The 25,569-nt window shown below is 40.8% G+C and overlaps 1 protein-coding gene across 2 annotated transcripts in view; it reads right to left on the bottom strand.

The window, feature by feature from the left end:
* IL1RAPL2 (interleukin 1 receptor accessory protein like 2) overlaps positions 1–25,569 on the bottom strand; it is a 487,221-nt gene that overhangs the window by 369,155 nt on the left and 92,497 nt on the right. For both annotated transcript variants that reach the window (XM_049827421.1, XM_049827420.1), the window contains exon 2: positions 19,219–19,319. In XM_049827421.1, the coding sequence (XP_049683378.1) occupies positions 19,219–19,300 (82 nt within the window). In that variant the 5' untranslated portion in view covers positions 19,301–19,319. The remainder of the gene's footprint in view (positions 1–19,218; positions 19,320–25,569) is intronic.

The following is a 25,569-nucleotide window of genomic DNA, read 5'->3' as shown; positions in this document are numbered from 1 at the left end:
CCAAGAACAACAAACTAATCATGATAATGTGTTTTTAAATCATCAGATTTAAAATGCAGAAGTCAAGAGGGGGGCTTTTTAAAAGTTCTTTGAATCAACATATTTTCTCTGTTGATGTCAGAGTTTTAACACAGGCTTCAATACAAGAAAAGCTTTTTCAAATTCTTCTGGCATTATTCTATATATGAAAATCTATGAGGTACACTAAATTAAGTTAAAATTAGATTATGCATCGTCATTCTCCACTGTTATACAAGGAAAATAACTGCTTTAGTATTCAGAAGCTGCCAGAAAGTCCTTAACCCTTTCTGAGCTAACACAGCAGATACTTGCTGAGGTGTAACAGGTCAGAGACCCCACCAAGTCCAAGGAGAACTCAAGTGCTTTATCATCATTCTGTGATCCCCTGCAGAAGAGATTTTCTCATACAGTTTTCCAATACGGTACACCACCAGAGAATTCAACTCTGACATTTTTAAATCAGCTGCATTAAACATACGCACTTTTTTTTTTTGACCCTTTTTTTCTGGCTTAGAAATGTGGCTTGATGGACTGTTGTTAGTATGGAGAGACATAAAAGTTAACAGACCAAAGGAGCATGTTAGCAGTGCTTTTGGAATAGCACTTGAGAGTAGTAATATGTGACTTTGCCATCAAAGACTATGGCAGAAAGCAGACATAATTTACAGTCTCACCCAGGGACTTAATTAATCCTTCCTGATTCTGGGGTCCTTTACTATCTATAGGAGATTGCCATATTTTGTTTTGCCAGCTAGCAACACAAACTACGTGGACTTGGAATCAAACTGGGAAAGTTGTAACCAAATGCAGACTAGATGACTAAAAGCGGGAAGATAATTTATAACAGAAAATAACAGAAAATTATGTTTCTGTAATTCCAGAAAGCATGAACCTGAATTTCCCACATCCTATTAAAAACCCTCTGCTCCCATAACTATTCCATTTAGGTCACACAAAACAGCTTGAATGAGGTAATGAACTTGGCTTCTAGAAGACTGTTCTGCAGCCTCAGTCTCAATGTGTGCCCTGAGGAAGACACCTGACAAAGAGCTGTTGGTGGCCTTCACTGGTTCTTCATAGCCACAGTGATGATGGGAGATGATGGACAACTTCAACCTGTTATTCCTCCCAACAACTCAGACTAACAGCTTTTTTGGGAGAGGCATCTTTCACACACTCATGTTTGAGCACAATGAATTTGTTTGAAACAAAACCAGTTTGTTCTAGATACTTAAGAGTATACCCGCTTTTGCCTTATACAGGGAGATGGAGATGCCACTACCATTTTACCAGCATCCCACCACAACGCTCTAAGAACCAATGCACAAAACTCATTACACAGCACTGGGTCTGTCCATCCCAACAAACTGTTTCTCTCAAAGAAGTACCTTTATATATTTTTATATATATATATAAAAAAACCATATATATTTGCTGCTGCAAACTGAACAGGACAGGACCAAGATAGCGACTACACAGGTGGTCAGGCAATCCCATGTATTTTCTTGCAGAAAGAAGTTAGTTTGTGCATTCAGTCAGGCAAGTGCCGGAGAATGGTACCCAACTCACAGCAGAAGAATTATCAAAGCAATCTTGATCCATGGCGTAGTTCTTAGCCACTCAAATCACCGTAAGTCCATTAGAGTTAATCACAAATAACATCAGTAAAATAGTTGTTTCTGATTTTTTTTAAAAATAGCCCTGCCAGGAATTGCAGCATTTCTGCTCTTCTGTACAAAGTGATCCCAATTAACGTTCAGAGAGATTAATATTTTATCATTACCACTGTAAGTTCAAACAAGCACTTTAGGACAGGCTATGGCCCTCTAATTAGCACTACTAAAGTATTCCTGGTCCTTCATAGAGCTTAAGCACTCAAAAGCTCCAGTCAAATACAGAAGAGAGACGATGCCAGTTCATGAGAACTTACAGTTTAAATGAGTCAACAATTCCAACCTCAGAGGTAAATTTATCACCACATGTACTTGACAAAAGATAGCTGCTTACTGACACAGTCAAGTTCTGTTTTACAATTTTATTTAGCATTCTAGTTGCAGTTTCACACGCAAAGCTCAGCTGGAGACCACCACAGCTTTGTATCTTTATATCATATCTAATTGAGAAGGTTTCCAAGGATAATCATTGTTGAGAAATGTATTGATTTGCTTCTAAGAATCTTAAAGATGCTTGAAGAATTGCAATTGGGAGTTCCCCCCAAAGGATTTGTCTTTGAAATAATAGTAGTGATGTATTACTTTTCTCTTGTGGACTACAAAACTTCAATTAAAATTCAAATTTTGTATTTGGAACAATACTGTGGTATCCAAACGAACTGGCATTAAAGGGCCTTTTCAAGTGGATGCACTGAAGGAATCTGCACAGCATGCCTGAATTCAGCCTTCACTGAACTATTCGTTGATTGTTTAGTCAAACTACAGCCAAGGTGTCATTTTAGGGGAATTTCTGCTGCTACACCTACCATATTGACAGGCTTGACTTATTTTACCGAAGAGCCAGGTCCCTACAAAACCCACTGCAGTGCAATTTTCATCATGATACTACCTAGAAAAGGCAAAGATTCTTCCTGGGGATTTACTGTGATACATTTATACTTCTCTCTCCACTTATCCATTGCAATGCCTGAGGTAGAAGCAGGAGAGGGAGCTGTCAGAGTCTACTTCTACTGATAACTTGGTTTCCTCCTGCTTGTGTTCTCACCTCAGCAATTTATGGCACACATCAAGTTACACCAGCAGGGAAATTTCAGCTTCAAAATGCTTCAAATTTACAGAGTAAAAACATCCATTAAGTACTCATTACTTAAATGATAATTGCTGTCCATTTGCATGCCCAATAGTCATGGTCTAGAGGCAGGATACATGTGTGGGGAACTGCTCTGCAGCCATCTCGCAAGCAGGGTCAATGGGAGGTTCCCTGCAGCAAGTGCCAACACAACTGGGCACCATAATAAGAACTGCGTTGTTATAGGCTAAATAAGCAGCTCTGCTGCTTGATCCTGTGGGTTACGGGGTAATTAGCTTCTGAATAACTGAAATCAATGGATGTTTTTGCAGAATCACACCAAATAAGCAGAAGCTTGGCACACAGAAGGGAGAAACAGTCCCATTGCTACACAGTCATGTTTGTTAATTCCTAGTTTAATTCCACAAACTTCAATAGCTTTACAGCAGGAGGAAAAAAAAAAAACAAAAAAAAACCCAACCAAACAAACAAAACCCCACAGCCTACAGTTACCAGTAAACCCTATCAAATTACCCTGCAATGTGAAAGCTAAAATGAAGTACTGTTCTTCCTTCTTCAACGCCTTCACTTATAAGCCCTCCTCACTTCCCGGACTGCATACACTGCCACCTTTTAACAGTTTATGGAATCCCACTGCCACCAAACTCCTGAAATTTCCTTGGAAATCATGTCACTTGGTGATTTCCTGTCCTTGTAAACCCCAAACCCTCTCCACTTCTCCATCAAGCCAAATCTATAATCAAGTAATCATTTTAAAGAGTTTTCTTCTAAAGCTTTAGTCTTTTACACATACCCTTGCAAAAAAGCCTTCCTCTGCACAACATCTATCCCATCCTCTCATATCTAAATACACCACTAAGTTGCATTTCTACTTGCAGCCATCCCTAAATGACCTTGGAAACATTGAATTCCATTGCCACAGAGCAGTAAGTTCATTCCACTGTTTCTTCAAATTTTTCAGGTTCACATATTTGAGTTCCACAAAATAAACCTTGTTTCATGATAGTTCTGCTCCCTCCAGTGCAGGCTGTGGAAACCACACACACTACCACGGATTGAACACAAGCCCAAAGCAGAACTTAGAGTGAGTAGTACTCTACCTCAGAAAGGATCAGCATCATTCACAACACCTGTGTATCACTAAAGCAACATGGTAACTATTAACACATTCTTCACAGACTACATCTGTTCCTGAGTTACCTAGTCCAGGCTAGTATTTTTAAAATACACTCCACAAAAACAAATGTTAACTCAAAAAGATCTACCAAAATGGCACTGTAACTTGCACATACGCAACAACACAAAGACCAATCAAGCTGAACCATTCTTTTCAACAACAGCATACACTCAAATAACAGACATCCAATCTATCAGTAATGAAAAACAAAGTGAAGCAACAACATAAATTATATCTGCTGAAAATGCAACAGACAGCTCTGTTGAAGGTTTGGTGAAAAAACATGCACCAAAAAGGTGTAACTAGCAGCTCTATTTAAACTCTCCCATGGAAGGTGTGAAATGCACTGAGTTTGCAGAGAATCAACAAAGGAAACATTATATTATTTCATTAGAAAGAATTTATCACAGTTCATGACAAAAGACATGCAAGCGCTGATGGGAAAAGTAGCTCTAAACAAAGTGTAATTACACAGGAGACCAAACTCCGACTGTTCGGGGAAGAACAATTATCTGAGAGAGCCTATTTCTTCCCCAGCCCAGTCTTAATGGTAAAAGTCTCTTAAACAGCAAAGCCAATATGCTTATGAATTCGCAGATGGGGTGAGGAAAGTCTCACTGCTCAGAGTCAAGTGCACTAATGGACAACAGCAATTTTAAGATGGGCTCAGACCCTGCTCAGGCAAAAAAGAGACTGCCCGAAGGAGGGATAGAACAGTCCTCCATTCAATGAGATAGATGATATGAGGAGCAGAGGGTAAGTCCGTCATCTGAAAATTAAGCTATGATTATTATCACCTCTGAATTTACCCTACAGCTTTAAAGTCAGGAGACCCAGGGCAGCACCTCTGCATGGCCACGCAGCCTCAGCTGCACTGGCAGGTTTGTTAGGAAGGAAGCTGGCGGTGCCTCTGCTCAGCCCCTGCTCACCCGCTGCAGGATGGCTCCTTCTCCCCAGCAGTGCTGGGGGCTCCAGACTCCGCACCTTCTGTCTTCCCTGGTGGGTGACTTCTTATTTTGCTATCCACTAGCATTTGCAGAAGGAACTCAACTCAGTCAGAAAAAGCCTTATTCTGAATAAGCTGTTAACAAACTGCATACAGAAAAACATCGTAAGAAAGAACAAAAAGCAAAAAACTATATTTATATATTCCAAATAAACATTAGGGTCTGAATACATCTCTGCCTCTAGGCAATTGTATGGGTAAATGAGGTACTGAACAAATGAAGTAGTTATCATGTCTGTTCTTGCAATATAATTTTTCTAGAAACGGTAAATTACTTTGAGTATTTATCATAATCTGTTAACTGCAGAAAAGTGTGAAAACTAAATAAATTTATGGAAATGCATTTACCTGATAATATTTACCAAATGACACTGTTCCCTCTGCTGCTTGTAGCAAACTCAGTCACAGAGACTAAGGACAGGTTTGCCTTATTAATACAGCTCTCTGCCTGTGTATTTTAAATACCTTAGAGCACAGTACCATCTGTGTGTATTCTACTAATGAGCTACTTCTTAGACTAAGGAAGGCCAGCCAGCCAACACCGATTACTCAGATGGAGACTGCCTAATTTTTAAGGAATTAATGAGCTCCTCTCTCACTCTGCATAGACACTTCCTCTGGTTAATTCTCCTGGCATATTACAGCGTATCCTATTCTAAAGAAAGTTTCTCAAAGAAGAAAATAAGAAAGAGGAACACGACACAGCCCAGGCCAATTCCTCAGAGCAGAGCCCAAACCCTGTGTGTAGGACACAAGCTCAAGAAGTTCCTGCTGGGACCACCCTGCGCAGGGGCTGCACTGCTGCTTCCCAACACAGCTGAGATGAGAAACAGCATCCTGCAAAGGGGGTAGCTCAGCCCTCTCCCTCACTCTAGACTGTTTGGGGCACTAAGATACCTTTAATAACACCTCAAAGGAAGGATTGGAAGAGCCAGTACCACGCTTACACAAGACCTTTGACGGTTTTATTCCCTCTCACCTCCCAGTCATTTGGAAAAACGTGACACTGACTATCACCAAACACTGCACAGCTCCGCAGCTGGAGATTGCCAGCCGTGGATGCTGCATGCTCAAGAATCACTGAACACTTAGCAAGATGACTGACTGCTCTCATCTCATCCCTTATCTGACTGATGTGATTTTAAAAGGTGAGCCTTAAGGGGCTATTAGATTATGCAAAAATAGAATTCCCTCTTCTGCCTCTAAAAAGTATTTCTTAATAACCTAAACAATGTTTAAGGAGATCAAAATTACCTTTTACAGCTCCCTGTTGGAAAGCACCATAGTAAAGCATACAATGAGTATTAAATTATCTCAGTAATTACATTGATAATGCACAACCTTCATGTGCACAATAAAACCATTAAAGGAGATCTGATTTTTACAAGTATATTACACATCATGATTCTGAAAAGGCAGGAAAGGATGCGCCTGTCTTGCACAAACCTGAAAAACATGCCAATCATAGCAGTGAAACTATTACAGAGGAAAGCTTTTACCCAGCAGCCCCCAGCAAAAAAAACCCCACTTGCCTCCCCTGAGGATGCTCATATTTACACACCAATAAGAGACTTAAGGTAACCTTTCAACTTGGTTTGACATTACCAAGCCAATCTACAGCCACATTGTGGAATTTTTATCTTTTAATTCTCACAACCAAGGTACCCAGCATTTCACGGGGGGGGGGGGGGGGGGGGGGGGGGGGGGTCCAAAAGACAAACAACTAATTACTATAGCACATCAAGGGTCTGCCTCACTACAAGATGAAGCAAGCTGGTGACACATTCTGCAAGAGACTTCACACAAGAGCACGCTGGACAGCCAACTGTTTGCACAGGATCTGTGTCCTTCAGAGAAAGCCATCAATTACAGCTCTTTCTGAAGGGCAGCAAATGGAACAGTTCATTTGTAGACATTTCTAAAACAGGACTTAATAAAGATCCTTTCTTCGTTGGTTGAGCTTTACACTTTCCCTATGTAAGGTCCACAAGGGTTGCAGCCAGACATCCCAGGTGGCTGGATTTAGGTTTCATCTCTTATGCACTAAATCAGAGGCATGTTTTGCAGTTGGAACAAAACCATTTGCAATAAACACTGAATGGTAAAGAGCAAATTTAATCACCCAATCCAGATGAAAAAATCATAATGCTGTAAATAATATGATGTAAAGTTACAGTGAATAGAAATTATGTTGACCTACATCAGAAGTCAGCCAAAAACCTTCAGCTTTCAATCTGCTCCAATAAAGCTGGGACACTCCACTCCTACATGCAGTTTCCACTGTAGTCCCCTGATTTGTCTAAAATTACAGATCTCATTTTGAATGGAAATACTACATCCAAAATGTCATTAGTGATACACATCCTAATTTCTTTCCCTATTTTTGATTGTCTAAACCCACACCATTATTCACACCTCTCTGGCTTTATACAATGCGACAAGATTTTCAAGGTCACATCAAAAATAAATAATAGATGCAAGGGCTCCATTCTACAATAATTATTTTCTTGGCTTGAGTTTCAAATTTGCTTTTCAAAACCACAAGTACCAGAACAAACGAGTTTCAGAAATACTTTAAAATTGGTTTATTTTCTCAAGAAAACATACTCCGCAATAGAAACCTGCAACTAGAGAGGAAGAAGCAGGTCCAGAAGGTGGTCCTCCTTCACCAGAGAGGCATGCCAGAGAGCAGTGCTGATGGCCCCAGATCCACCTCCAACCTGGGAGCCAAAGAAGCCTGCGGGATGACCTGGCTCCACTAAAGCATTCTCACTTTCTCAGTTTTCAGATCTCCTCTGCAGGCAACCTGGGAGATCTGACATAGCCAACTGCTTCCCAGCAGGGAATCCCAGGAATAGTAGGGTCCTGACCACTGTGTGTTCAAAGTCTCCCAGCTTCTTCGTCCGACGTCCATATCAAGGACACCAGAAGCCCTAGTGTTCAGCTGCAGCTTTTGAATGCCCCTGAGATAAAAAGCCTGGGAATAACCCTGCCTTTGATTCATGTTCCAGCAGTTTTCCATTGCTTATTAAATGTATCCATCTCAGGGAATTTACTGTTCAAAATGAAATTGTGTCACTGAAAAAGAAATTCTGACGAGCCCTATTCTGTGGAATGTGATTACATTTCCGCATTTTACCATTTGCTCAAAGACATCACAATGATTATATCTCGCATTACTCTTCCCCTTCCAGGCCCACCCACATACGTATTTTGCTGAACATGTAAGACAGCAAATGCATGCATGAAGTGGCTCTGCACGTTGATCCAAATAACCTTAGGATCACAGACTGCATCAGCAAAACAAAAACATAAAGCTTAAATCCAAGAACAAACAATTCCTGTTGTCTTCTGAAAAATCTAATCTGCTATATTAACATCAGTCTTCACAAACATTAAGTCAATTCTATCTTCAACATACCAGACAAAACCCATTAACTCTCAAATAATAAAAAATAAATTAAAAAAAAAAAATCTGTGAAACAACTTTGCACTCAAATTTTATATGTATTTGTACAGTGGGATGAAAGGACCAGCATTTCATTAAACAAACATGAACATCTTGTTAGACTATACACTGAGGTGTCCTTGGATAAAGCTGTTTTAAGCTATTCACACATCTGATGACAGAACTCGAGTTCCTGGTATTGCTAAAAATGTAAAGGCAGCTACTAGGTAAGCACAGATGGAGCCCAGAGTGGCTCAAATGCAGCTGACTGCCTGCAGAGTCGCTGCAGTTTATGATCAACAAATGTTCTTTAGGTCAGAGGAGTAAGTATATACACAGGTTTCTATAAACTTGGTTACCCAAGAGACTTGATTGGTGACTCCAAGGCTTACGGTCCCTCAGGTATTCCATATGCCATTTTACAGTCTTAAGTTTTTTTCCTCCCATGTCCCCCACTATACACTGGGAGGACAGCTTATAGCCAATACACACTACAGACTTTTGCATTCAAAGGCAAAAGCTCTTAGTCTAAAACTAGTGCACAAAACCTGGAGAATCTCTCTCCTTCTCTTCCTTCTCCATTTCTAGCAGACACACCTTACTATCTTCTACTGAAAAAATAATAGAAATTACACATGCTGAGCACATGTATCCAAGGACATAAAAGCACATTTTACACACATGCTAATTTAGCCTCAGAACTTCTCCAGGAGACAGTACTGGTTTCCTCATCCTTGCCTGAAGCATTAGCAACATAACAGAACAGAGGGAAACATTTTATTTGTGTGTTATACCCCCACATCACCTTCAATGTGCTGGGCAACCTTAACATCTCTTCATCTCTGGATGGTCTTCGACCATCTGTAAAGTGGGAATAACTATGATGCAAGTATTAGAAACAAAAAGCACTTGTATTAAATACCATGCTAGCAGGTATTTACTGAAAACACCAAATAGTCCCATGAGAGTTCAAAAAAAACCCTGCCAAGCAGGCTGTAGTTTGACTAAACAAAGCACAATTAGAATACTGAAAGCCCAAAAAATAATACTACTATCATGTTTCAAGGCCTCGACTACACAGTCCTAACAAATGTTTAAATTGTACACATGGTTACTGGATGCCTAAACAGCAGTATGTCCTCCAAACACAAGCAAGAGTGACACAGAAAATATTGTACTTTTAAGCATTAGAAAGGAATTTGGGAACTTCGGGCTTTCCCTTTCGCCCTGTTTCAGGCCTGTTCACTGAAGGGGAAGCTGAATCCCTCAGGGGCTTGCCCTGACACGTACCACTTTCCCTGATGCCTCCTGCCCCAGAGGGGCTGGTAGGTCAGGTTAGCAGTCAGGGTCTGCTGCAGGTTCCTGTTCCTCCCAGCAACAGCAATGAGACAGCCAGATACAAAAGGCTCATACCAGGTACAGCTATTGCCTCCAGTTTCTTTATTAAAAGCCACTCAACAATGCTTACAGCTGCCTGGATCAAAGTTTCCTATTCAGTTACTATTTAGTTTCCCTTCTGGAATAACAGCTACAGAGATGTCAGTAGGTATCTTTTTAAAGCAATACTGATCCCTCAAAGATGAAAACCAACTACACCGGTCTTACATTGAAGCATCAAAATACCTTCCTTAAAAAATAAAAAATAAATAAAAAATAAAGTGACTGGGCATGAGTTTCCGTAGGTGATACACAGCAAAACAGAGCTGCAGTTTTGTGAATCTCAAAGGTGGAGGAGGCTTAAAACAAGTCAAGCTAACAGATGTACCCTCACACTGCCTCCATTCCTGCCTCGAACAGGGAACTACAGGAGGGCAAGCGAGAAGGAACTAATGGCAGAGGCTGGCAGATACCATGAATTGGAAAAGCAAAGTGCTCAGGTCAGAAGCTTAACTTTAATCTAAGTCTCTGTCTTCAGCAGCGGAGCACTGTATGTTTTCATATCAGTATGTACTATAAGTACTAATCATGCTTCTTGTAGGAAAAAATCAATTGGATTTGAAAGGGTTAGAGATTAATAAAGTGATAAAATGTACACTCCAGAGGTGACACTGCAGCTCAGATCAATTTTGCTTTCAACTCATAGATAGGCAATCATTTCTACTTTAGCAAGTTATAACAGTACCACAACAATCTCACGCAGGTCTATATACTAACATTTGCACATACAGGCACTGCACTAAAAAGAATTCCTTCCTTCTTCACAGGTCAACAATTTGAAATACTTAAGTATACAAATACTCTGCACCTCCTGAAAAGGGAAACCTCTGATGTTTCCTTCAGTATTTGCAAAAGCAACTTCTCCAAACTTAAATGCCAAAAAATAACCAAAAATGCATCTTAATTCTCCTTTCTCTCACTGTTTCCCATAGTGTTCCCAAAATTTTACTGCTTGCCCCTTTCACAGCTACATTCATGGCAAAAACAAGTAAAAAGTAAAAAAGAAGTTTCTGATACAATGTGTCACAGGCACTAGCAAGTTAAAACTGAAAGGCACTTCAAACAACAAGCAAGATTCTGAAAGTAAAGTAGAAAAAGTTCTTTAAATTCAGTGTACAGAGATATAAGAATGCATATTAATATTCATACCTAGTTCAACCTAAGGAGCCTTATTTACGTTCCTTCAAGTATATCCAGCAGGCTGTAAAAATCTGCCTTAAACTTATATTCAGGTTACGAAAACCCAAGCACACCTCAGAACTGTTCTTGGTCAGGAGTTGACCCAAAGCTAAGCCATTACATCACAGACTCCTTATAGCTCCTATAGGTCCATATCCCCCTAAGTTACCTCCGAGCCTCTGCATCACCAACAGATGTCCCAAACCGAGCAGACATTCATCTCTAGGACTACTGAACATGCTGAGCTTGAAGACTGTGTGCTGGGTGAGTTTGCAGCTGTATTATTTATACTTTCATTTGAACATTACATAAGACAGACCTTCCAAAAATATTTTCATGAACAAGATGAAAAACAAAACATGCCAGAACAACTTTCCCTGTCCCTCAGGACAGTCAGTTTCAGAGTAAGGACATGAACCTAGGACACACACCCTCAAAGTGGGCATACTAGAAATACTGAAATGAAGATCTCTCTTAAAATGTCTATTTAGGATCTTAAAGAAAATAAAGCAAAGACACCTTGATACATTGGTTTTTTCATTTAAAAGGGCCCCATTTAGGGGAGGAAAAAAAGTATTATCCAATTAAAGGCACAGAGCTGGAACATTTCTCAATCATGACGGTATGTCTACTAGAGGTTCAGATTTTATTAATAAACTCTTACATGCTGCAGCTAGACATAGAACAGATATCCACAGATATCCATGATGCTCACTGCAAAAGTGGAAGATTATAGATTTTTAACTGAGGAAATGACATTTCTTTCATTATTTCCCCCTATCCCTAAAGATCCTACCTTTATGATTTACTGCAGTTTGGAACAATTTAATTGTGTTCATTTATTTTATTCAGATACAGCTGCGGTTTCCCCTTTTGGGAAAGGAGTCTAGGTTTAATATTTAAGTATAAGCTCAATATTTTAATTGTTTTAATTATACATGAAGTCATTTTAAATGAGTGTAATAGCTAAAAATTTGAGCGTTTAAATAAGTTCAATATTTAAACCCTGTCAGGCTGAGGTCACTAAAAAAAACCCCAAACCTCTAGCAGATTATTTCCTTTCTTCTTCTCCATGCATCTTCCTTCCTACCCAGCAGCAAACAGAATGTCTAAAGGCTGCCAACTGTCTCCCAGATAGGTCTGTCTAGCTGCAATGCCACTTTCTGTCTAGAGGAGAGGAAACCAAGGCTGAGACTCCTGTAATGAGGTGCACAGACTACTGGTGCTTCACAGCTTACTTGCTGGTAGCCCTCTGAGACCTGACTGAGTGCAGAAGCCTGGCTCCTCGCTTCCCACTGACCCAAACTGAACAGATGGAGAGCAGCTGTGAACCCGTGAGCAGACACAACCGTATGCAAGAGGGACTGTACATTCCTGCACCGATGACAGCTTAGAACAACGGTGATTCTGACTTTTTTTGTTTGCTGGAGCTGTGAATAACTTAACATCTTCTGGGAAAAGTAAGAGACCAGCGTGCACTGATTAGTGTTGCCAAACTCCCATTTCCTCTATGTCTGCACGTTATTTGAAGGAAGTAAAAGCTGAAAGCCTCTTTTGCATCACTCATATCTCAGAAATTGGGAGGGCTCATAGCCATGCATTTTACATCAGAGCCAGAAGTCAGCTCTTCAAGCAGACACAATTGCAAACAAAAAGCAAATGGCAACTGTGAGCGCTCATCCTGCGGCTCCTCTAGGGGCCCACTCCAGCAGGAGCAACAGACTTTTAAGAGTTAAACTCCTCTAGGATATCCCACCTCCGCTTCCACATACATCACAGATCTCTTGGCTGAAGTGATCAGGCAACAATACAGGAAGACTGAGCTTCACAGAAGGGAGCAGAGGGAAACCCTAGGCTAAAGCAGTGACAACTAGTAGGAAAGCGAAGGTCTCCTGAAACATCTATAGCAGACCACAGAAAGTTGTTGCATGACATTTAAAAGGCATGAAATATCAAGCCAATAGGTTTTAAATGAATGTGTTAAAGCACTGTGTCTTAACTACTGCAACATCAATGAGAGAATTTAAGATAATTTGGCTACGGCCATACACAGTAAGGCATGAGGCTAAGTCAAGCCCTCTCTCTCCCAAGCCATTGGTGACAAAGTTGGATGCAGATGGAGGGTGATGGGGTGGGTAGGGGATCAGAGATGTACTTGATCTTCTGGCATATGACTGCCTTTTGGGTGGTCCCAAGATAAAGAGGAGGAGAAGGAAGGCCAGAATCCCAGAGCACATCCATCTGACACGCTACAGAGCAGAAAACATGACACTCTGGCTCTGTGGCTTGGAGGACATACTGGTGCCAGGCCTGAGCCAATTAAGCCCTGTTAACCTGCAGAAAGACTACTACGAGCTCTGCAGCCAGCAGCCTCAGAGAAACCTTGGGGATGTCTGCCCGTGCTCCTCCACACAAGGTTGGCATGCCCTGTGGAGCTCTAGCATGCTGAGATAGGGTATTTCAGCTCAGCAAATAAATACAGCAACAATAAAAGGCATCAATTATTCACTAATGGAATTATGTCTAGTAAGTCAAACAGAATCTATAATCTGAAAAATCTTTTGCTTAAAAAATGCAATGATTTTTTAATTGGTTTGATATTCCCTGCTATGATTATTCAAAGCCCTATATACAAAGAGCTTGGGAAAAGAAGTCACTTAATCAGATTAAAAGGAAATCACCTACCAGCTGGGAACCTAGCAGCTCCCACATCCTCAATTTATTTGTATAACCTCCACCTGTAAAATACCCTTTCTAGGATATTGCTAAGGCTGCAGTCCCAGCAATAGCTATTTGCTCAGTTTTACTTCTTAAAGCAGGCAAAAAAGGATGACCTGCAGCTTTCAAAAGCTTCTTAATATTAAGCAATGCCTGTGAAACTTAAGTCAACATTACATTCACACAGATGCTTGAGGCAAACTGTTCTGTTCCCACCACAAACAGCAATCATTACTCTGTAGACATGACAGATTTCTTCTGGAGCATCTGGAATTTGCTGCCTGTAAAGAAGTATCTGACTGGCATAATTAAATTAGCTCACCCATTTTAATTATTTTGGCACCACATCTCAAGTGAGAAGCAGCCAAACAAATCTGTCTTGCTACAAGCTTCTGCGTCATTTTTGCAGCATTGCAAGGTACTCTAAAACCTACCTGTAGCCCTCACATGCATTCCTGCCTGTCTTCTCCAAATGGAAGTATGGACATCTCTGGGATCCCAACATAAGACAGACATGGACCTGCTTGAGCAGGTCCAGAGGAGGGCCACGAAGATGATCAGGGGGCTGGAGCACCTCCCCTGTAAGGACAGACTGAGAGAGTTGGGGTTGTTCAGCCTGGAGAAGAGAAGGCTCCGGGGAGACCTTACAGCGGCCTTCCAGTACCTAAAGGGGGCCTACAAGAAAGGTGGGGAGGGACTCTTTATCAGGGGGTGTAGTGATAGGACAAGGGGTAACGGTTATAAACTGAAAGAGGGTAGATTTAGATTAGATGTAAGGAAGTTCTTTACTGTGAAGGTGGTGAGTCACTGGAACAGGTTGCCCAGAGAAGTTGTGGATGCCCCATTGTCATGGTTTAACCCCAGCTGGTAACTAAGCACCACTGTCCTGGTTTCAGCTGGGATAGAGTTAACCGTCTTCCTAGTAGCTGGTACAGTGCTATGTTTTGAGTTCAGTATGCGAAGAATGTTGATAACACTGATGTTTTCAGTTGTTGCTCAGTAGTGTTTAGACTAAAGTCAAGGATTTTTCAGCTTTTCATGCCCAGCCAGCAAGAAAGCTGGAGGGGCACAAGAAGTTGGCACAGGACACAACCAGGGCACCTGACCCAAACTGGCCAACAGTGTATTCCATACCATGTGACGTCCCATCTAGTATAGGAACGGGGAAGTGGGGGGCAGGGAATCGCCCCTCGGGGACTAGCCGGGTGTCGGTCGGTGGGTGGTGAGCAATTGCCCTGCGCATCATTTGTACATTCCAATCCTTTTATTACTACTGTTGTCATTTTATTAGTGTTATCATTATCATTATTAGTTTCTTCTTTTCTGTTATATTAAACCGTTCTTATCTCAACCCAGGAGTTTTTTGGGGGTTTTTTTCCGATTTTCTCCCCCATCCCACTGGATGGGGGGGAGTGAGTGAGCGGCTGCGTGGTGCTTAGTTGCTGGCTGGGGTTAAACCACAACAACCACAAAGCCACTCACTCACTCCTCCCCACCCAGTGGGATGGAGGAGAGAATTGGAAGGGAAAAAAACAAAACAAAACAAAAAAAACAAACCCGTGGGTTGAGATAAGAACAGTTTAGTAGAACAGAAAGGAAGAAACTAATAATGATAATAACAGCAATAATAAAATGACAAAAATAATAAAAGGATTGGAATATTCAAAACAAGTGATGCACAATGCAATGGCTCACCACTCACTGACCGATGCCATTAGTTCCCAAGCAGCGATCCCCACCTCCCCCAGGCCAGCTCCCCCCAGTTTATATACTGGACATGACATCACACAGTATGGAATACCCCTTTGGCCAGTTGGGGTCAAGCCGTCCTGGCTGTGTCCCCTCCCAACTTCTTGTGCCCCTCCAGCCTTCTTGCTGGCTGGGCACGAGAAGCTGAAAAATCCCTGACCTAGCATAAACACTACTTAGCACCAACTGAAAACATCAGTGTGTTAACAACATTTTTCTCATACTGAACCCAAAACATAACACTATACCAGCTACTAGAAAGAAAATTAACTCTATCCCAGCTGAAACCAGGACACCCATCCCTGGAAGTGTTCAAGGCCAGGTTGGATGGGGCTCTGAGCAACCTGGTCTACTGGAAGGTGTCCTGGCCCATGACATGGGGGTTGGAACTAGATGATCTTGAAAGTCCCTTCCAACTCAGACCATTCTATGATTCTATGACACCTGAATCTCTAACAAAGGGCAAGTAAAGGACATGAGACAAACCTCTTCAAGTTCTGTTTTTCTCTTCCCTTCCATAAGAACTGTTTCTTCAGCAAACTTTAATTCTATGCTTGCAACTGGAGCACAATTTCACTACCTTCTGTTTGACAGCTTAGATCCTCCACTCTTGAGCTCTCTTTAAGGACTCTTGCCTGTTGTCCAGCCCCTGTGTACTGTCTACATTTGCTGTCTGGAGTTCTCATCCTCAACTTTCTCCCCTTGGGCTTCCATTCCTTAACTTCAAAGGAGTATTTTCCCACCAGCCTCGGAAGATAATTTCCTAGCCAAATCCCTGCTCTCTTTAAGGCAACTTCAGTTTCACTGATAACACCCTTCTGGACATTCTGCCCCTCTTTTGACTGTCTCAGGTTTAGTGATGCCTTTGCATTACCTGAAGACAACACCACACTTTCTCATTACTCCACCCCAAGTTCTCTTCAACTCAGCTCTCTTTAGATTCTCCCTACCCCTTACACGGGATATATTCTATTATGTGATATTACATGCATGCTAGTCAACTTCATAATTGCCCTTGTACTTAACAGTAATCACAATTCTGGCATTCATGCAATAATTCTACATATTGCTTGGAAAAATGCCAGTCTACATAAGTCAGCAATGACACTGATACCCTGATTTTGCTGGTTCTTTGCCCTAGTAGCCCAAATCTGTCTTTATCACCAGTGTCAGCACTTTCCATGCACTGCTTCACACAGCTCTACGTAACTGTCTGCACAATTTCCTTTCCCCTCTTAAGGATGCTCACCAGCTTAGACGTCCCCATACCGATAGCCAGCAAGACCCAAGACTACAACATCCATCCAGAACATTGCTGCAGGGATCCTGTCTGGAGGGTGTCATTTGGGCACCCCATCCACTCCCCCCGCCCCGGCTCTCACCTGCAGCTAAAACAGTCTTCCTGCTTTCAGAGATCCTGCTGTTTACATTGCAGTGCAGCTGCCCACAAATAACCATTAAATTACTTTCCCCTTCCCACTCTTCTTTATCAAGACACCAGTAAAAAGAAAAAAGACCCTGAACTACAGCACCAGCATGCTATAGCTACTGCCACCCTACCAAGCAACATGGTCTCTTTGTTTCCTCGTGCATTTGCCTGGCTGCATCCATCCACTATCTCCCATCTTCTACTTCAACAACAATACAAATAGTTAAAGTTCAGAAGCCTCTGGAGCATCTGTCCCTTCACAACATATAACATTTAGTGAAGCCCCAAGCAATCAAATAACAGTCCTTCATATCTAAAGACCCCTTTCAGAAAGGGAGTCAAATTATCAATTTTGCTCTAAAGTGTTGAAATCATAGATATAGAAAATGTATTTCACACACAATGTAGTGGAAAAAGAAAAAGAAAAAACAATCAATAGTTTGCTCCACATAGCAACCTAAAAATCAGCACATATGACAGAATGAGTATTGAAGGTGAAAACCAACTATGTGATCATGTACTTGCAAAGATACTATAATTTTACTTTACATGCATTTTTCCCCTTCATCTTACACTCAACATATACCAACTCAATCAAATGAAAAGAACCAGCTATTCACCAGTGGGTTATATTTAGCAATAGACAGTCTAACATATTAAAGCATTTTTCCCACCAGTACTCAACCTGAATTGCTACTGTCAACAGCTGCCAATAACATAAGACATCCGGTAGAGTCAAAGAAAGCAAATAAAAACCCAAAACACTAAAATATAATTAAAGGTAAACTACCAGCTGAACGATGCTATAACCACAGGCATGTTACTTCTACAGATGTGTACTTCTGATAAAAGAAATGCAAAGGCCCCTCCTTGCAGCCAGGTGGTGTTGCCTGGCATCAGTGAATCAAGGCTGCTCAATTATACAGATTATGGATCTCACAGGGGTTCCCATCCAGGCCAGTAATAGCAGTTTTGAAAAACAGGAACACCATTGCCCTTAGCAAAGTTTAGATCAAATTGCACTGTAGCCAAACCCCGATATCCATGACTGCGCAAACAGGGCTCAGGGCACAACAACCAGAACAAAAGGCTATAGACTGGTTTGATTTAGCAACATCCATTTACACTTTCTAGCCCAGCAGAAAGAATTCAGCCTAGCGTCTGGTGGTTCCAAGAGTAACGCTTCCTAGCCTGGGATGTGACCTCTAGTTCTTTGTAATAGATGGACCAATAACTTTTCTCCTGCATTCTCAAGAAATGCAGAAATTAAACTTAAAACTAGCCACAACAACTAAAAGTGTTGGCATTGCTAAAGTGTTGGCTGAAGACATTGAAAACAGTAAGATCAATGAAAGCCCTCACACTTGTATGTATAGCACACAACTAGTGGGGAAAAAAAAAAGTTAACATGCAAGTTTAAAAGTACAACATTTATCCTGCATCAGTTACCTGTCCACATACACACGGCTCTAGCAGACTAACACCACTATGTAACACTGCAGCTAACCTACTTGTCTGCCCAATGTCCTTCCAAACTCACAGCTTACATGAGAAAGGCAAACAGTCTCATTAAGTCATTCCCTTTGAGGGGGGAGAGCTGCATGGACTAGAAGTCACTTCAGGCTCTAGTATAGATAAAACATTATCCAGATCAACTGTCTATCCTGGAAGGAGATACTCTAATGCTTCTTTGAAGTGTTCTGTTGCTATTAGTAGTTTTCAAAAGGTTTATGTTGGTAAACATAAACCAACTCCCACTCCCTTCCACTGCCAGAAGAATCAGAAATTATCTACGCAGGAAAACTCTTCCCAGTTAACCCTATATAAGATCACACATATGGCTGGCATGACTTTTTGTAAGATGTCCTTCCAACATACAAAGAAATCATCCAGACTTAAATTTCACCACAAACCACATTCACAGTTAAGAAAATCTCTTAGTATAAGAAAAAGATTGGCTATTAAAACAATGCCAGTCATTATTACCTTTGTGGGTTTTCAACCAGATCAACCTTTTCTTTTTCATTTTTTTTAAATTGGTGGGGGTGGGGTGTTAATAAAAGAAAACATAAGGACACTTTCAAATAGCTTAAAGTCACATCGACAGAACTCTATAGTGAGAAAATTCATCACGTAACATCTGGTAAGCAAACCATATTGGTTATGACTTTTTTTTTTTTTTTAAGAGAACAAGAAGTATATATGCAAAGCAAAAAGCAGCCACCTAAAATGCTTGATTGCATGAGCACTAGGTCCAGATTCAACAGTAAAAATATTTTTCTGTGACTTACCAGAATTTCTCTTTGACACGAGCTTCAAATTCATGCTGACTACAGTACAGATCACAAGAACCAAGAGAACAAGAGGCTTCATCTTTCACTTTCTGTGACAGCTGAAATGCAAACATAGTATGAAGTCTGAATCACAGCTCTTCACTACAACAAAGCAGCAGCTACAGTTAAACATTTCTGAAAGAACCATTACAGAGCAATGGCTTAATCTAGTGACTTCTGGGTTTATTTTTATGCAGAGGTAGGAAAACACAATGGTTCAAAGTAACTGTCTGTGAATAATTTATCTCTGACTATCACACACAAGAGTTGGGGTTTTTTTAAATGACACTTTGAAAATATTATTTTGCTTAAAAAAACCACAAGACTTAACTATTTATTTGAAATAGTATGGGTCTAATCTGGCATACTTTTGTATGTTATTCAAGGGGGAGACCCTGATAGTCATAAATAGTTTGGTCTCATACAAACAGGCCACATGCTTAATAAACCTTCACAGCGTTCAGGAAAAGCTAAAGAATAGGTTATTCATGCAATTTCTCTTAGCAACCTTATTTTCCCACTGGTGACCTTGTAAAAGCTCCTACAATGAATTAACGCTATTTCAGACATTTCTCCTATAAAATGACGTAAAGACTGGTGAACAAAATTCAGAAATCAATGAACGCAGGTCTCAGGATTCTCATTAAAAAGATAAAATTTGTCTCTCCTGTAAAATTTGCTACCTACTTTATATCACATGCATTTAAAAAAAAAGAAAAAATCTAGTTTAACATTGTATTTTTAATTTTATATTATCACTGGAACTAATTCTGTTTACAAGTCTGAGGTCATTCAAGAAAACATAGCAAGAGCAGATTGAGGCTCTTTATCTGCACTTAAAAACAGGTAGAACGAATCTGAACTCAGCAAAGCCCATCCCTCTATATACCTATATCTCTCTCTCAATGAAAGAGAGAGATATGCTTAATTGTAAGCTAGAGTCCTGAAATATATGCTTAGCTTGAAGTCACAGGCCTTTAAGTAGCTTGATATTTTTAGACTGCAGGAATTCATCTCCATATTAGATACAGACTTTAGATCAGGACCCTTATTCTCAGATAAAGAGGGCCATCATCTAAATCAGTATGAAATTATTATTTGCACCAGAAGATTCAGCAAACATTTTACAGCAGTTTCTTTTTAAACAGAAATACGCAAAACTACCTGCATTAGTAGTCAAAATGAAGGCCAACAAAACAGAATCATTCCTTAAACACTGTACCACATCTGCCCGCCCAGCCCACTCAGAGGCACCCTCTGGGACCAGCCCAGACCCCTGCAGTTCTGAACATCTGCTCAACATGATAAACCAGCAAGAAGGTACAATGTCCTGCAGTTTGCTGAAAATTATTCAGTTTAATTTGAGTTTATTACATCAAATATTCTTCCCTTGTAATTTTACTACCAGCCTACTGTTGTGTGAAGAAAATGTAAGGAACCCTGTATAATCTTTTACAAGATGGCAATTATGCTGCTATTCAATTATTTCAAAATTACCACTTACAACTGAAGTTTTCCCCCTCTCACCTTACCATACCGTGAGCTATAAATAGACAGTGGATTTCCCACCCCACCCCCAATTCCATGTTCCCATGGGCACTTTATGCCTATTGATTCCCCACAGTAATGATGCTAAAGGAGTTTTCAAGGAATGATACGCGCTGAAGGCTGTCTGACAGTGGTTAATGGCAGAATTAGTATTCATTCTTCTTTAACCTCTCCTTGGAGTACCAAAATCCTGAAACAAGCAAGGCCATCTTGACAAGAGAGCTTAAAAAAAGTAATTGAACTAAATCTTTTGACAGATAATTGTAATGATGATGTTATGCTAGAACGATTTTCAAGTGTAGCTTTGCAAATTACTTTCTCCATTTTCCTCCCTTCAGTTATTACAGCTGAAGTACGTAACTCCTAGGTCTTTTTTCATGTGGGTCCCTCCATCCCCACCCCAAACGAGCTATGCTGCATTAAATACACTTAAAAATTCAAAGCAATTTCTGCTGGCCACCATTAAGGCTAGAGATAGGCGGAAAATCTTCGTTCTGTCAGCACTGATAGGAGTTTTGCTTTTTGAAGCCCTGGCCTCACCAAGGCAGTCAGTCTGTACCTGCAAAAATCAGGAAAATACAGCAGGGAAAGGGCAAGAAACTGCTCTACCACCTAGTCATTCACAGCCTAGTCCAGAGCCTCAGCTTGTCACATCTGACACGACATCACTGAAGTTGGCATGAAAATACACATCAAAGTTCGAGGTGTCATCTTCACAGTCTTAGACATTCAACCAGAAGAAGGTAGGATCAGTCACACCAGTGTGACCAGTGGGTCAGCTGGATACTGTCCTGAGACAGCAGACGGCTATAGACAACAATGCTGTCAAATTGTATGTTTAAAAAAAATCATTTGAACAAAGAAAGCGAGGTACAGTGTAAGATGTATTTCCCCCAAAAGAATGTCAAGCACCTAAAGGAGGTAAGGTTGTATGTTTCCAGAACAAAGTCTCTAAATTTGCTCAGGAGCAGATTTCTGGGGCTGAGCCTGTCAAGACTCCCATCGTGTCTCCCAATGGGACCAGTCTCACAACTCTTTCCTCTGGGCTATTTGCTCACCTATCAGGCAGTGGGATGGACTAGAGACTCAAGACAATCCTGTGCTAGACTACTAGCACTTCTGGAAATAAATCAGTGGGACAATGTCTATGATCTGATGAAGAACATGAATAAAACTGTGCTAGCTTGATGAGATACAAGATGGGATAAAGCAGTTAACATTCAATACCATTTTTCTATAATCGAGGCATTTTCCTTCAAGTAGGGCTGATTCTGTCATTTGACAAATTTTCCCCTCACAGTCACTGAGCAGCATTTCCCTGAGGAGCTGCTTACTCTGATGCTGCCAACTCCAAGCAGCTGTGAGTAGGGGCTCACAGCTGTAACAAGAACACAGTACTCTACTGGATACACCTCACAAGAGAGGGACCAAGTTTAGGACCATTCCCAGAAGAGTGAAGAAGACGTCTTACTTAATAAGGGTATAGAAATACCAATTACAGCTAACTTGCCCAAGATAGCTGAGAGACGGGAAGAGAGACATAGAACAAAGTGCTTGTTGAGAAGGCTGAAAGAATCGCTAAACAAGTTAATTCAGCCCTTGTTGTGACCTGCCAGGTTGCATTTGTATTGAGACAAGTAAAGGGAAGTTGCTACCATCAGAGGGAGAAACCTAGGAGAAGCAACGTGTGACAACTTTAGTCTCAATCATTCCACTGCTAATGAGGCCACCCCTTCCCTCCTCCATACCATTTGACGCTACAGACCACAGACTTCAGGCAGCTTTCCCAGTCTGCTATAAGCACCCAGCAGCTACAGGGGGACCAGGCTCTGATGCAGCGCAAATTCTGTTCTACTAACAGAAATCCTGACTCCCATATGCTGCCTAATGGCCTTCACCTGTGTTGACAAACTTCGTTCTTCCGAATCCTCAGAAAACAGGGCTTAGGAAATTGTGTCCCATTTTCTTCATGTGCTGGTTGCTGTCCTTCCAGCATCCACTTCAGCTTGCATAACTTCCCAGACTCAAAAGAATTTCAAGTGACAAGGTTAGAAGAAAGCACTTAGAAACAAGAAGGAAGCTTTAATATGGAGCATTAATATTCTGCACAAAACCCAGCACTGAGATTCCCAAGTTCCCACTTTAAATGTAATTTAGTTTCGCTCTAATTTCTACCATGAGCTTTGTTTATATAGTGTTCTTTTTAAGAGAAAGCAAGAAAAGTGGTGCATGTGTGCATTAAGGCACACGTCTGTGCACAGACTGAGATTTGCTGACACACCATGAGGCTCTGCAGATTCTGGTTTCTCCACAGAAGCTGCGATGCAGAAGGTGCTCATTAAAAACAGCAGCCCACCTCTTTAGCAGTTTCCAATTGTCAGGTTTTGTTGCTCAGAAATCTCACAGAAATAAATTACCATTTTCACCCCTCACACAAAGGATGCAATGGCAACAGTAATTCTTTCGTTGTCTTTACAGTATGCTAGATGGTGACTTCTGTTCACTTCTTTTCAAACCATTTCCCCACTCCACTTTTTAAGGCTTTGAATTTTAATATGAACTCTCTCTCAGGTCTTCTCTTCTTTTGCCAATACACCACACTTTGAGCTGTTTACTACTGAAAGATTTTCGGTCTATATAATAAGCTGGATGGAAGCAATCCACAATGGGCATCGCTCCCTTTTTGTTGATACCTCAAACAAAAATTAAAAAATATTTAAGATCAGAAATGCATGCTAGTTCAAATAATGTATCTTCAGCTCTGCTTGATATGGGTCATGTAGCGTTCTTCGCTCTGTTGCTCAATGAGCATCAAAGAATATTTCATTCTGCCTAATTCACTGTGCATCTTCACTATCATACCAGCCACTTAAGTTGTCTAAATATGCAATGAACATTAATTCTACAAGGCATTGCGCATTTCAGCATTTGTCTTGCTGGATTTGAGACTCCATTCGGCTCAGGTCCTTAACTAAGTTCACATCTGGCTAATTCTCCTTGTTCTGCTGAAATTCTACGAGAACTTTAAAACTGAGGTAAGCACAGAGGGAACCTGGCAATGCTTGTGTTGTGCAAACTGAAAGTAACCAGCAACAATGAGACAACATCTAAAATGTCTGGGATTATTACTGGCTCAACAGTGTATCAGCTGCATGATAGCAATACAACAAGGAAAGACCAAGGTATTGTCCTGAGGAAGCAAAGGGAACCACAACTAAATACACAGAGCGCCTGACAAGGTCACAACACCAATCTGTACAATTCCTCCCAAGGCTGCGTGTCTGGGTGGAAAAGAAAAGGAACAAACTGTAAAACTCACAGATCTCTTGTGACATGAAGGGGGTAAACTCAGAATCTTATCAGTTATTTCAGAAGAAACAAACAGCACCACCTCTTACGTGTTAACACTGAGGTTTTGCTTGAAAGATTGTAATACTTCCATTAAAGTTAAATATCTTCCAAATGGCAACCATAGAAGATACCAAGAACAACATCTTAAAGCTTCAAAAGGCATCCTACAGTATAACACCAAAACAAAAAATGGGCTTCAGTGGCAGGCACAAAAGAAAAATACTGTGGATAGCCTCCACACAATACTTCTCCCATTAACATTTCTGGCTGCAAAGAGTAGAAGTGATTTTAGTGATGTTAAAGTAGCAATCAGACTCAACACTATGAGCAAACTGCTGGTTTGCCCTGTAGAGAGAAAACCCTGCAAGCATTAACACAAGAACCTTTTCCTGCAAGAACTTTCCAATCCGACAGCTGCCTAAACCAGTGCTCATTTATGGCAAAAAATTAGGAGCAGGAAATGGAAAAATCCCCTGAAATATGCCAAATACAAGTAAAGATTCCAATATCTATAGAATTAAAATGCTAACCAGAGGGGTTAGTGATGAGCATATGATACAGGCATTCATCTAAATTGCTACTAAGAAAATTCGACAAAAACCTGAGCTGCCCATCTTAACAGTTTCATGAACCAAAAGAGCTAGAACTACTCAGCACTGATTAGCAGCTCGAGTACTATCAGCTCACACCACACACTGACCTTGATTCCCTAAGCAACTCACTCACACAGAATTCAAGTTCATTATACCTTCAAATTGGATTTTAAATCCCTGAATCATACTCCTCCCTTATTGCAGCAACTCCTGCACTTGGAAATGCAGAAAGCAAAAGTAAGGAGGAACAACAAGAACAACAAAGGAGCAGGAAAGTTAGCTATTATTTTTTAAGCCTCATGCCCAGCTGCACCTTCAATGATATACTGATTCAGTTCCAGCCTTAACTTTGCAATATTCTAACTACACATCCCAGGATATATGCCTATGCTTGTCCAGTATCACAGCTTTTAAATTTGAGTAGTCCAGGCCTTTTATAGACATTCAAAGTGAAATACGTGTTGTGGGAGGAGGATTACAGCTGTACTTCAAGCCCTCATGGTTTATGAGGTCAACATAATGGATCTATTAATTTACAGCCTTTTTTTCCCCTAGAGTAGGAGCTATTAATATTCTACATATATTTACTTCTGCAGATTGTGGTTTAATCAATACAGTACTTCAGGCAACATGAAGTACCATAGGCAATGTAAAGACTGTCAGACCAAGAGTGTTTAGGTTTACAGAGTGGGGCTTAGCCTCTTACCACTTTGCAGAAGTACTGAAAAGATTACAGAAAAGCCAGCTGAGGGAGAGAAGAAAATGCGAAGATGGTCTACACTTGGAAAGCTAAACATGTACACTAGTACTGGGGAAA

Source organism: Accipiter gentilis, chromosome 24 (genome assembly GCF_929443795.1).
Source record: "Accipiter gentilis chromosome 24, bAccGen1.1, whole genome shotgun sequence".
Lineage (NCBI taxonomy): Eukaryota > Metazoa > Chordata > Aves > Accipitriformes > Accipitridae > Astur > Astur gentilis.
The sequence above is the reverse complement of the archived record's forward strand: the minus strand, read 5'-3'. Positions and strand labels throughout refer to the sequence as shown.